Below are 14367 nucleotides of genomic sequence, written 5' to 3' on the forward strand. Positions count from 1 at the left end.
GCCTGGGTCTGTGCGACTTCATCTATGGCTTTTCTCTTCCCTTTCACAGACTGATCCATCTCCCATTCTAAGTTACGTCCTTTGGCTGTTTACTGATTTATTTTATTTTTTTCTGCTGATGGCTCGCGCTCGACTTGAGGCAGCGCTGCTTAGACCGATCGGTGTGTGTCATCAAAGTACTGCGAGAGCTATAAGAGCAGGGACGTCTACTTATGCTTTCTCTCGCTCGCTGTACTTTGATGTCATACACCGATCGATCTTCAAGTGGAACACACCTCTTCACTCTCGCGTGTCACGTGACGTGTAATCGCAGCCTCTGCGATTGAAAAATCGCATTTTCTCATATCGTGATATTATCGCAAATGCAATTAATCGTTCAGCCCTAGTTGGAATTCAAGGCCTGCTATAATGTGAATCTGATTAAAGCCAAGTTTTGTTGGTCCTTCATGCCCAAATAAAAAACTAATTCACAGATAAAATAATTCCAGTGTGCTTAATAGTCTGCAGTAATTAAAGGGTTAGTTCACCCAAAAATGAAAATTAGGCTGTGTTTTACTCACCCCCGAGGCATCCTAGGTGTATATGACTTTCTTCTTTCAGACGAATCCAGTCAGAGTTATATAAAAAATTGTCTTTGATCTTTCAAGCTGTTTAATGCCACTCAGCGGGTGTTGCATTGTTTATTTATTATTACGTGTGAACTAACCCTTTAAGACACTAATCACAACCCTTAACAGGCAAATATAAAGGCATATTACAACTGACGGCTGTATAGGGATGTTTTCCAGAAGGACTGTAGAGAATTGATTGGCCTTTCAGTGACAGATTTGGTATAGAGGTTTTCCTGCAGGAAATTGAGCTGCAGAAATTTCTCGTAACCGTTCTTAAATGGTGCATTCCAAAGAATGCTGCGATGGGGGTGTGTAACTTGAGACTCTCTCACAGACACACACACAGATTTATTGTAGTGTTAAGGAAATGCTGCCCATATGTGTAACACACGCCTTCATTTGGCAGCTTGTATTACTCTGCTGAAGGGCAGTAATGCTCTTCAAATCTCAGAGTGTGCACTGAATGGTTGCTAAAGCATTGGTAGATGCACTCTAAGAAAAAAAATGTGCAAAAATTTTACCTTTAGGGGTACAACAGCTTATCACTGGGGCAGTACCCATCAAAACATCTTTGTACCATCTTTACCCCTAAAGCCCCGTTCACACTGCCAGCGACACCCAGCAACATAGCGACATGCTCCCATTCATTTTCAATGGACAGCTGGTGACTTCCAGTGACACGAGTGACAGTGACCGTTGGCGACAGAATGTGGGGGTGTCAAGCGACAAAAGTTAAGAATTGTTTAACTTTATGCAAATGAACAGCGAATTTCGTGAGCGACTACCAATAGGAGTGAAGACTCTGTCAGTGGCGCTCACACGTCACCGTCTCTTTTGCTAGTTGATTTATTACGGCCCATATCAAAAGACCCCAAAAGAGCCTCTGATATTCTGGTTTCTAGGTCCCCTCTAGAAGTCCCTCTCCTTATCTTAGTAATTTGTGCTTTAGCGAACACAAATAATAATATATTTTAAATATTTCACTTGTTTAACCTAGACAGCAAAAATATTAAATGCAAAGTTTTACTGAAGTCTTCTGCTTCTCAGATTTTTCTCCTTAAAAAAAACTCCCAATAGTCTCACACGTGTCTACTTTAGAAGAGATCTCAACAATGACTCCAACATTTGCACAGATTTAGCAATATATAGTACAAGTCTGTAATGCCAAATGGTTCAGATGTAGTTAATAGTTCAAACTGACATGCAGTTCTGTCATCATTTACAGTTTCAAACCTGTATTACTTTTTTATTCTGTGGAACAAAAATAACCATTTTTGTCCATTGTCGATATTGACTTAAAAAAAACATTTTCCAAAATATATTTTTAGAGTGTTCCACAAAAGAAAGGATTGGAACAACATGAAAGTAAGTAAAAGATGACATAATTTAAATTTTTGTGTGAACTGTCCCTTTAAATGACAGATTATTTTGCTTTATGAATTACAACCTGGCACATTTCAGAATGCAACAGTGAGTGAAATCAAGTTCGAGCTTTTGCACTCACTTGAGTTTATTCCAAGTCTAAGAAATACTCTGAGTCATTTCCTCTGGGTATGTCACCAAACAAGACAAACTAGGATGTTTTCTTCCTCTTTCTGCTTCTTATCATTACATAGGACTAAATGTTTCCTCACAGTAATTAGGATGTTTATTTGTCTGACATGTGTGTGGATGGAGATCTGCTCTCCACGTGCAGACAATCAGGGTGGAATGGTTGGAAGTCATCCAATTTGAGCTGTGTATAAACAGCTTTATGAGATCAGCGCGTTTACTGCCTTTAAAATATGTTTGAAAGAATGACACAATGTTTTTGTGTGTTTGTTGTCTTTTGCTTTAATGCTGTAAAGCCCAGAATATATTTCACTTAGTTCCCAGCATCTCTTCCTCCTGAGATGTGTAAGGTGTTGAGCTGAGGAGGGGGAACTCGCATATTAGGGCAAATTTTAACGAAACAGTTTTTTTTGGCGCAAACCCTGCGTCTCATTATAGAATGCACGAAATTCACCCACAAAAAGCTAGCTGTAAACACAATGTCCTATCCAGATGTGACAAGAAAAGTTAATTGTGTATAATAATAGAATTAACTAATAAATGTTAATCAGAATTCAAATCAAACATTTGGTCCTAACCAACCACAAATGCATTGAGCAACACTTCGCTTTGTCTCAGTTATGCTTTAAATTTCTTTGGTGTTGTGCCTGGTAGCCCCACTCACTTTGAAAACTCATTGAACTGGTAGGAAGGCCCCTTTAAGAAAATGTGACTATTTAGTTTCTGCCAATATGTGGGTGCATTAATTTTCCCTTGTGATCAGTTTGTTTGCTCTATTGCACGAATTGCGTTATACCTTAAAACAATGCGGATAAATAAATATCTCATATCTACGGTCACAGTTCATTCGTGGTGAATTCCCCCTATTGTTTTTTGCTTTAAGTCTTTGATACAGTTGAATAAAAAAGTCAACATCTGTTCAAATATTTGTTTTTCTTTTCTGTGAAAATACATGCCAGAGATATTTCATTTCATTTTATTTTCTTGCCAGTGTTTTGGGTGGCGTCCATTAGGACAGTGATGGGAGCAATAGCACAAGCAAATAGAATTCCATACGATTCTTGGAGGACCAGTACGCATTAATTTTCCCTTGTGATCAGTTTGTTTGCTCTATTGCACGAATTGCGTTATACCTTTAAACAATGTGGATAAATAAATATCTCATATCTACGGTCACAGTTCATTCGTGGTGAATTCCCCCTATTGTTTTTTGCTTTAAGTCTTTGATACAGTTGAATAAAGATGCTGTAAAAATAAAAAAAGTCAACATCTGTTCAAATATTTGTTTTTCTTTTCTGTGAAAATACATGCCAGAGATATTTCATTTCATTTTATTTTCTTGCCAGTGTTTTGGGTGGCGTCCATTAGGACAGTGATGGGAGCAATAGCACAAGCAAATAGAATTCCATACGATTCTTGGAGGACCAGTAAAACCCCACCTTATGCACATTGGCCAGACTCATTTTGGATGCGCTCCAGACACGGACTCTTGTGTCTCCGCTGTTTATTACATTAGAGCTGCCTGACTGCAGTAGATATGGAGAATGCTCGTAAATAAGAAAGCTCTGGGTTCCCAAAAAACAATGTGTTTTTGGCTCGGCTGTCACACAAAAGCTTGGCTGCTGTCCTCAACTTTTACTGTGTTCCTGCACCTGATACAGATGAACAGGTCCAGTGTTATGTGCAGTATTGCTTTTAAAAGTAATGCATTTCAATATAGCTTCACTCCCTAAAAAGTAACTAATTGTGTTAATTTGTTACTTTTTATGAAAAGTAATGTTACGTTACTTTTGCATTACTTTTTCTCATCTGGGCTGGGTTTGCTTGGTTGTTTTTAATATAAAAATTTATATTTTTTGCAAATGTAAAAGCGCTTTCAAGACAAAAGTGAAATGAATAAGGCTCAGGCTGAAGGAAATGCAAATCCATGTCTGTAATGTAAAGGGTGCAGCTCTAACTTTTCAGCTCTGGTGCAATAGGACACCGGAGAAGAAAGTTCAGTGCTCTCGTGTTCCGGTCTCCATAGAAATCCATATTAAAACATGTTTAACTAAATATAAAAATGTGTGCAGGGTTAAGCTATGCTGTTGTTGGCTGCCACAGTAACAGCAATAAGCTTAAGGAATTCCTGTAAAATACTTTGCGTACCAGCAAATCTGTCCATATCTGGCGCTGTTTGCCTTGCATAAATGATGACAAAAGTAAACGAGCATGGCTTGCACTGCTAAAGTTAAAAAACTGTGTATGAAATAATAATGAAAATAATGTGTGCTCCTATCATTTTGTGGACAAAACGTGTGCATGTATATATGTATATATGTATATATATGTATATATATGTGTGTATATATATATATATATATATATATATATATATATATATATATATATATATATATATATATATATATAGCAGCTCTAACTTTTCAGCTCTGGTGCAATAGGACACCGGAGAAGAAAGTTCAGTGCTCTCGTGTTCCGGTCTCCATAGAAATCCATATTAAAACATGTTTAACTAAATATAAAAATGTGTGCAGGGTTAAGCTATGCTGTTGTTGGCTGCCACAGTAACAGCAATAAGCTTAAGGAATTCCTGTAAAATACTTTGCGTACCAGCAAATCTGTCCATATCTGGCGCTGTTTGCCTTGCATAAATGATGACAAAAGTAAACGAGCATGGCTTGCACTGCTAAAGTTAAAAAACTGTGTATGAAATAATAATGAAAATAATGTGTGCTCCTATCATTTTGTGGACAAAACTTCGCCCCGATTAGGAGCTGTATATATATGCTCTCATCTGTTTTCAATGCAGCTAACCTCATTGTGACACTGTTATCGGTTTGGAAAATATGTTAATTTGACTAGAAACACCAAAGACCTACATATATATATATATATACATACATACACACATATATATATACACCTATAGGTCTATCATCATGCTCTCCAGATATTGATATTGCCATTGTCAAAACTCTGGTTGACCAAGGTCACTGCAGTGATTTCGGTGTTGGACTGATTGATGCATTACCGACATGTTTTGTGGTGTGTTCAATAGAGGTGGCAGCTTGTGCAGCTTTTTATTGAAATGTATGGTGTGTGATATGTGGTTTCTAGGCAACATACAAGGTGACTGACAGCTCAGAATGATGATGGGTAAGAACACACAGTGATCCTTTGGTGTTTATACTGTATTTTAAATCAAATGACTTGCCATTTAGAGCATATTAGAAACAGATATGAGGACGTCTTGTTATTAATTTGAGAAATTAAATGAGGAAATGTTACATTTTTGAGTTGTTTCCATTTCTTTTAAATTCATGGATCATCAGGGTTTTCTCAGCACTGTCATAATACTATCTTGCACAGTATATTCCTGCGGTTTTCTGTTCACGAGAGTCAGATAAGTGATGGCCTTTCATGTCTTTTACACTTGTGCTGCATACCAAGTCCAGTTCCTTAATTATTCCCTTTCTCCCTCCATTGGAATTTGGCCCTGCTGTGTAATGTTGAGGGGAATCAAGGGAATGGGCGTCCTCCCAACCGCTGCCAAACAACATTATCCAACACAAAACAACAGGAGGGCCAGCTGTGCACGAGAGACTTTAGCCAAAATAACACACACAGAGACGGAAAAAAGACGGAGGAAAGATTAGGTCAAATAGAGAAGAGTGGAAAATACTAGAGTAAAGATTATAGAGCAGAGTTTGGCAGAGCTCTTTGTATCAACCAGAGAATACATTATGAATTTGTGCAGTCAGCCAATCAGATTTGGCTTTTTTAGGCTCTTTCACTGACTGTCTCAGGCTAAAAGCTTTTTGAAAGACATCACTTATGCTCACATACTGCATTTATTTGATGATAAATGCAGTAAAAACAGTAATATTGTGAAATATTAATACAATCTAAAATGTTCTATTTTAATATATTTTAAAATGCAATTTATTCCTGTGATGGCAAAGCTGAATTTTCAGCAGCCATGCATTCAGTATCACATGATTTCTTAGAAATCATTTGCATATGCTGATTTGGTGCTTAAGAAACATTACCATTACACTACCATTACAAACTTTTTTTATATAAAACAAAAAAGAAAGTAATATTTTTTATTTAGCAAGGACCCATTAAAATGTTTAAAGTGATAGAATTGATTAATTTAAATTCACGTTTAATTTTACAAAAGTTTTTTTTTTTTTTTTTAAATGCTGACATTCATCAAATATTTCTGAAAAAAGTATCAACGCTTCCACAAAAATATTAAGCAGCAAAAACATTGATTTTAAATATTTTAAAATGCAAGTTATTCCTGTGATGGCAAAGCTGAATTTTCAGCAGCCATGCATTCAGTATCACATGATTTCTTAGAAATCATTTGCATATGCTGATTTGGTGCTTAAGAAACATTTCTTATAATTATCAGTTGTTAACCACCATACACTACCATTACAAACTTTTTTTATATAAAACAAAAAAGAAAGTAATATTTTTTATTTAGCAAGGACCCATTAAAATGTTTAAAGTGATAGAATTGATTAATTTAAATTCACGTTTAATTTTACAAAAGTTTTTTTTTTTTTTTTTAAATGCTGACATTCATCAAATATTTCTGAAAAAAGTATCAACGCTTCCACAAAAATATTAAGCAGCAAAAACATTGATTTTAAAACGTAGTTTTTAACATTGATAATAGGAACAGTGTTTTTAATTCGTAAAAATATTTTACAATATTGCTGTTTTTACTGTATTTTTTTATCAAAAAAATGCAGCCTTGGTGAGCATAGGAGACTTATTTGAAAAACATAAAAAATATCCTAATTATTCCAAACGTTTGAATGATAATGTGAAGCATATTATTGAGTTTTCGAACAAAATCTGGTCAAAACACCTGCTTTAAATGTATTTTTACACCAGATGAATAAATGAAGAATGAAGAAACTTCACTGAATATATCGGGGATTTTAGATGGTAGAGAAGAATAAGATATGCTTGTGTAAATCAAGTGGTTCAGGCAGTTACCACAGAGCCTGGTTTTGGGTTGAACTCATTTGCCCCACAAACCCTAAAGCACTGTATACCTGACTGCCTGACACTGGTTCCACACGAACAGTTTGAGGTGCAGGTGCAGATTGCCTACAGCAGAACAGTTCTTGATTTCTCACAATAAGTCATATAGTGTGTTGACACTGGCTGGGTTTTGAGGGTGAGTGCAGTTCAAGCTGAAAACATCAGTCATTTATTTTATATACCTCACGCTGAAAGAAGAAAGAGCCCTGGAGAAGAGAACACTGGGATATGAACTAAGCTGGGGATTTTAGTTTTATACTGCAAGCTAGTGAGAAGCAAACTGTCCAGTAAAAGCTGTGTGTTTGTTGTGGAAGCATTGTTCTTTATTCACAAGCCCATACACACTCACATAGACTAACAAAAGAGATTTCAGACGCTGGGGGGTTACACAAACCTGTCCACACAAAGCCGGGGGTTTTTTTCAGCGTGCCCTCCTCTGCCCTCTATTGATGTGTTGAAGAAAAGCCAGTTTGAATGAGTCACCCGAGGGCCAGCTGGCACACCAGCCAGTGTGAAACATCTCACATGTGGACACATTCAGATCAGAATAGAGTTATAGCTGTTAGTTTCTCAGCTCTAAAAATATGCTTTAAACTGTTCTGAAACTGCAGATTGTCATCATTTATTCACCTTCATGTTATCGATTTTTCTTTTTTCTGTGAAGTACTGTACAAAGGAGCATGTTGAATATTCATGCTGTGCTTCACATTAAAAGTAAAATATACACTGATTAAAAAAACTAACAAAAGTAACCCAGCATTCTTCAGTCTTCCACCTTCAGTATTTACATCTATATGAGGCTAGACCTAGATATATCAGTCCTTTTGAAATCCGTATACAATCCCATTTGGAAAACTTGGATATTAATATGAATATCATAACATCAACACATTTGAGCCCTATATCGCCTTGGGATATATATTTAAAAAAAATGTAATATGATGCACATGGCTCAGTATAAAAACAATCTAAATCATTTGAATGTTTATCAGGAGGGATTCTTGAATATAAGATGCAGCTTACCATCTCATGTGCCAGTGTACACAGATGGATCAAAGTCAGATGTACCTGCCGCATTAGAGATTGGGTCAAAACGTTTTGGCAAGAGCATCCATGGACAAAGTTCAATTTTCACAGCTGAAGATTATGCATTTATGTTAGCTATAGAACCAATAGAAAAGGAACGGCAACATCATTTCTTAATTTGCACAGATTCTATGTCCTGCCTATAAGCACTTGAGTCTTTTAAACTGAACACCTTACAATTATTAGTATACTATAGTAGTATAGCTACAGGTTGTATATACAAGATGTTGAATCGGACATTCAAGACTCACTCGTTCATATTTATTGAAAGGAGAAGAGAAACCAGTTTGTGACTGGTTTCAGAATTTTTTGAGTGTAAAACATTGTAATAGAATGTCCGATTTTAAATTATTTTAGACAATGATATTATTCAGAAACTAGATAATAAAAAGTTTGTCAAGACAAACTTTGAGGTTGGCTTGGAAAGCCTAGCCTGAAAGGTTAAAGCAATTGTAAAAGCTTGAAGTTTGAAAATGTAGATAGATGTTAATGGCATGTTTCTAGCACAATGCTAGTATGTTTTAACATGATTAGCATGTTACTAGCATGTTTCTAATGTGATTAGCATGTTGTTAATCATGTTTCTAGCATGATTAGCATGTTGCTAACATAATCAGCATGTAGTTATTGTATTGCTAACATGTTTTTAGAATGATTAGCATGCAGCTGATATGGCGTTAAAACCTAAATAAATAAATATACACTGATCAGCCACAACATTAAAACCACTGACAGGTGATGTGAATAACATTGATTATATCGTTACAATGGCACCTATCAAAAGGTGGGATATATTAGGCAGCAAGTGAACAGTAAGCTCTTGAATGTCATGTGTTGGAAGCTGGACAAATGGGCAAGCAAAAAGATGAGTGACTTTAACAAGGGCTAAATAGTGATGGCTACTAGACTTCAGTCAGAGCATCTCCAAAATGGCAAGTCATGTGGGGTGTTCCCCATATTTATTGGTTATTACCTATTTACCAAGTGGTGCAAGGAAGGACAGTCGGTGAACCAGCGTCTGGGTCATGGGCATCCAAGGCTCATTGATGCACATAGGGAGTGAAGGCAAGCCCGTCATGTCCGTTCACACAGAAGAGCTACTGTAGCTCAAATTGCTGAAAAACTTAATGCTGGACATGGTGAGAAAGGTGTCAGAACACACAGTGCATCACAGCTTACTGCATATGGGGCTGTATAGCATCAAATAGGTCAGAGGGCCCATGATGACCCCTGTAACCAAAGAAAGCGTCTGCATTGGACATGTGAGTGTCATACTTGGACAATGGAACAATGGAAGAAGGTTGCCTGGTCTGTTAAACCTATAAGCACTTGAGTCTTTTAAACTGAACACCTTACAATTATTAGTATACTATAGTAGTATAGCTACAGGTTGTATATACAAGATGTTGAATCGGACATTCAAGACTCACTCGTTCATATTTATTGAAAGTAGAAGAGAAACCAGTTTGTGACTGGTTTAAGAATTTTTTGAGTGTAAAACATTGTAATAGAATGTCCGATTTTAAATTATTTTAGACAAGGATATTATTCAGAAACTAGATAATAAAAAGTTTGTCAAGACAAACTTTGAGGTTGGCTTGGAAAGCCTAGCCTGAAAGGTTAAAGCAATTGTAAAAGCTTGAAGTTTGAAAATGTAGATAGATGTTAATATGCATGTTTCTAGCACGATGCTAGTATGTTTTAACATGATTAGCATGTTACTAGCATGTTTCTAATGTGATTAGCATGTTGTTAATCATGTTTCTAGCATGATTAGCATGTTGCTAACATAATCAGCATGTAGTTATTGTATTGCTAACATGTTTTTAGAATGATTAGCATGCAGCTGATATGGCGTTAAAACCTAAATAAATAAATATACACTGATCAGCCACAACATTAAAACCACTGACAGGTGATGTGAATAACATTGATTATATCGTTACAATGGCACCTATCAAAAGGTGGGATATATTAGGCAGCAAGTGAACAGTAAGCTCTTGAATGTCATGTGTTGGAAGCTGGACAAATGGGCAAGCAAAAAGATGAGTGACTTTAACAAGGGCTAAATAGTGATGGCTATTAGACTTCAGTCAGAGCATCTCCAAAATGGCAAGTCATGTGGGGTGTTCCCCATATTTATTGGTTATTACCTATTTACCAAGTGGTGCAAGGAAGGACAGTCGGTGAACCAGCGTCTGGGTCATGGGCATCCAAGGCTCATTGATGCACATAGGGAGTGAAGGCAAGCCCGTCATGTCCGTTCACACAGAAGAGCTACTGTAGCTCAAATTGCTGAAAAACTTAATGCTGGACATGGTGAGAAAGGTGTCAGAACACACAGTGCATCACAGCTTACTGCATATGGGGCTGTATAGCATCAAATAGGTCAGAGGGCCCATGATGACCCCTGTAACCAAAGAAAGCGTCTGCATTGGACATGTGAGTGTCATACTTGGACAATGGAACAATGGAAGAAGGTTGCCTGGTCTGTTAAATCACATTTTCTTTTAGATCAGGTGGATGGTGCGCATGCATCATTTGCATGGGCAAGAGATGGCAGCAGGATGCATGGGTAGAAGGCAGGCCAGCAGAGGCTGTGTTATGTCTTGGCCAATGTTCTGCTGGGAAATGTTGGGTCCTGGCATTCATGTGGATGCTACTTTGGCACGTGCCACCTACCTAAAGATGCCGACCACATACACCCCTTCATGTCAGTGGTGTTCCCTGAGAGCAGTGGCCTCTTTCAGCTGAATAATGCACCCTGCCACACTGCAAAATTTGTTCATAAGTGGTTTGAGGAACATGACAAAGTCTTCAAGGTGTTGGCTTGGCCTCCAAATTCCCCAGAACATCTATGGGATGTTCTGGACCAACAAATCTGATACACAGTGGCCCCACTTTGCAATTTGCAGGACTTCGAGTATCTGTCTCAGTGCCAGATACTACAGGACACGTTCAGATGTCGTGTGGAGTCCATCTCTTAACATATCAGAACTGTTTTTGCAGCACAAAGGGGACTTACATGATATTAAGAATGTGGTTTTAATGTTGTGGCTGATCAGTGTACAACTCATGCTCTATATTCTAAGTCTTCTGAAGCATTGCAGATTTAAGTACCTTTGAAATGAAAATTACCACAGATATTGTGATTGACATCGACAGCCCATTAGTCGATGGCTGTAATAGTATAACTGTATCAGTGGGACATCCTTTAGAGCATTTGATTATTTTCACCTCTCAATAAATCCATTAAAAATTCAGTCTTGGCAGCCTGATTCAATAGATGAGGATGAGCCATATCATATTATCCATAGCTTCTCACGTGATGCCAATACTAATCAGATTTAACTACAATTCAAATGTAGTGGTATTAAATATTAACCTCCTGGTCTGGTACTGAGCCGCTATATTGATAGTATCCAATTACTCTAAAACCATCCGTTCAGTACTGGATAAACCAGGGGTGCTTGAAATAATAATAATAATAGTAAAATGAAAATGGCAACTGATTGAGAAAAGATGTTCATACCATATACCACAACTTCTTTACTCTACTCTACTTAAATAACTGTGCTGCTTACAAGTGCACATTCAATAAAATTAAGCACACTTTTTCACAAGGAGACACCAACTTCCAGACTCCTACTGCAAGTCAAACTACATGCTATTTTAGCTATAGTATTTATTATTTTAAGTTAAATACCATTAGTTGCAATATATGGACTTGGAATCACAATTTGCTCATAAAAGCCAGAGGAAACTGCTTTTTGGTTCCTCTGTAGAGCTGCTTTGTTATACTACTTGTAACTACTGATTCCTGAAACCTGAATTTTGTGACGCTCGCACTGAATTTTCTGTAAAGCGGCTTTAAAGCAATATTTAATTGTAAATAAAATTGACTTGACAGTCAAACATCCATTTTGTCTCTTAGTTTTTCATACCATGACATGAAGTCGGAAACTAATGCATGTACATTACAAACACCCAGATGTATGTCAGAAACCAGAGTGTGCTGCTCAGTATGTAATTTGGTCTGTGATGTATTAAATCATTCAGTACATAGTGAAAATGTTCTGCAATACCTCATCTGCCTGTAGAGGGAGCCTGACACCACACATCAGTGTAACACAGCTCCAAATACTGCATTTCTATGTCTATATGTCAGTGCAAGCATTTGCAAGACTTATCTGTTTACATCAGTGATTTTGTGTGTTTAGTGGGTGTGTGTTTTCTGCAGTGCACTTTTCTGTGCTGGTGTGGCTTTGATTTTTCTGGTCCCAGACAACTGTACATGTAGGCCAGTCATAATCTGCCATAATAGGATTCTGCAGAACTTGAACAGCGAACAAAGACATTGGCATTTGTCTCCTGCCCCTTAAGTGTTTGCTTATTAAATAATTTGGTTAGTCAGCTCTGTTTAAACATTCCACATAATTCTACAGATTTTCCTTAAGCACAGAAAATGATGAAAACGTGCAGATAATTGGCCTACAGTGTCTGATAATTCAATATTTGGCTCATGGCAGTTGTCCCAAAGATGATGCATTTTGCAAAGGCTTTGTTATGCAGTTTCTGTGCATTGTGGAGTATGATTCCTCTTCTTTTTTTTCTTTTTTTTACTAGTAGACAAAATGTGTAAAAACGTAGTGGATGAGTTAGCAGGTCAGATATGGCATGCAGCATTTAATATGGCATACTATTCAGTGCAATTTGTCATGATGTGGATAGCCAGTCAGATCTATGCATTATATAAAAGGTTATATTTGTTTCAGACAGCACACATACTTTCCCTCGGTGTATCCCTGCAGGCATGCGGTTGTCAGCATGATCTAACCCTGTCAAATATGTGCAAACACACTCTCACGCGTAAGCATGCTCATATCTTACACTTTACTCAGATCAGAGTATGAAAGATTGCCACAGAAGATTCACTGAGCTTGACTAGAGTACAGTAGATTAACACGTGCTGTCTCATCATGCGATATCAGTCTGAAAAGTCGTGTAAGACATTAACTTTGACATTTTTGGAAATGCAAATGAAAAAGAGATTGATAGATTTGCTATTCCTTTCCAATGTATGACAACATGAAAAATCATGGAAGCGTCCTGCTTATTTTGTATGTTTTTTATTATTGTTGTTTTGTAATCAGACTCTTGAATAACTCTTGCTCTGTGTCTCTTGTCATCAGGGAAAACACGGAACAGACTGGAGCCGATGGACACCATCTTTGTCAAGCAGGTGAAAGAGGGCGGCCCTGCGCACGGAGCTGGACTCTGCACAGGTACAGACACAGAATACACAGGGCTGGAGACATGTTTTTAATGTGTATGCTCGTCATTGGTTATTCATAATTGGGGTATTAAGACACTAACATGTAGCAGACACTCAGTAAGCGGAAAATGCTTGTCCTTCCTCCATATCGTTCTGATTGGTTCATTGTAGGCCTGTCATGGTATCAGATTGTCACTAGATGATATCATGGGTAAAATAATTCACAATAATGATATTATCACAATATCTATAGACATGTATGGGGGAAAAATAAATCATTCAAATTAATCTTTAGCTTTGTTTTATTTTGTGTTTTCTCTTTTTTGAATTGCACTCAAAACATGACTTTAAAGGGGTCCCATTATGCTCTTTTTACAAAGTCTTGATTTTGTTTTGGGGGTGTACTAGAACATGCTCTCATGCTTGGTGGTTCGAAAAACGCATTATTTTTCACATAATTTACATTATTAAAATACCTTTCTCCCCAGCCTGGCACAAACGGCTCGATTAGTTCCGGCTTTGATGAAGGTCTGCCTTCCGAAAAAACTAAATGTGTTGTGATTGGTTAGCAGTCCCAGTGCGTTGTGATTGGCGAACAGCTTAGACGGTGTTTCAGTACTGCCACGCCCCCTTGCTCCATCTTTCAACAAAAGCTTTTGGGAATTCGGCACTTCTCACTCGTGATGTGGAAGCTGTCTTCAGTAAAATGCGCAGCACACAATAGCAAATTGGGGTTATAATGCTCAGGAACAGAGTTGAAAAATAAATTGCAACCAC

The 14367-nt window shown here is 37.3% G+C and overlaps 1 protein-coding gene across 1 annotated transcript in view; it reads left to right on the forward strand.

The window, feature by feature from the left end:
• The window catches only part of LOC107570046 (rho GTPase-activating protein 21-like), a gene marked incomplete at its 5' end in the record, with an annotated part of 48035 nt that overhangs the window by 6334 nt on the left and 27334 nt on the right, over window positions 1-14367 (forward strand). Inside the window, one exon of the mRNA XM_016256240.1 lies at window positions 13508-13600. Coding sequence (XP_016111726.1) covers window positions 13508-13600 — 93 coding nt within the window. The remainder of the gene's footprint in view (window positions 1-13507; window positions 13601-14367) is intronic.

The sequence above is a fragment of the Sinocyclocheilus grahami genome, unplaced genomic scaffold (assembly GCF_001515645.1).
Source record: "Sinocyclocheilus grahami isolate Dianchi unplaced genomic scaffold, SAMN03320097.WGS_v1.1 scaffold1409.1, whole genome shotgun sequence".
In the NCBI taxonomy this organism is placed as follows: domain Eukaryota; kingdom Metazoa; phylum Chordata; class Actinopteri; order Cypriniformes; family Cyprinidae; genus Sinocyclocheilus; species Sinocyclocheilus grahami.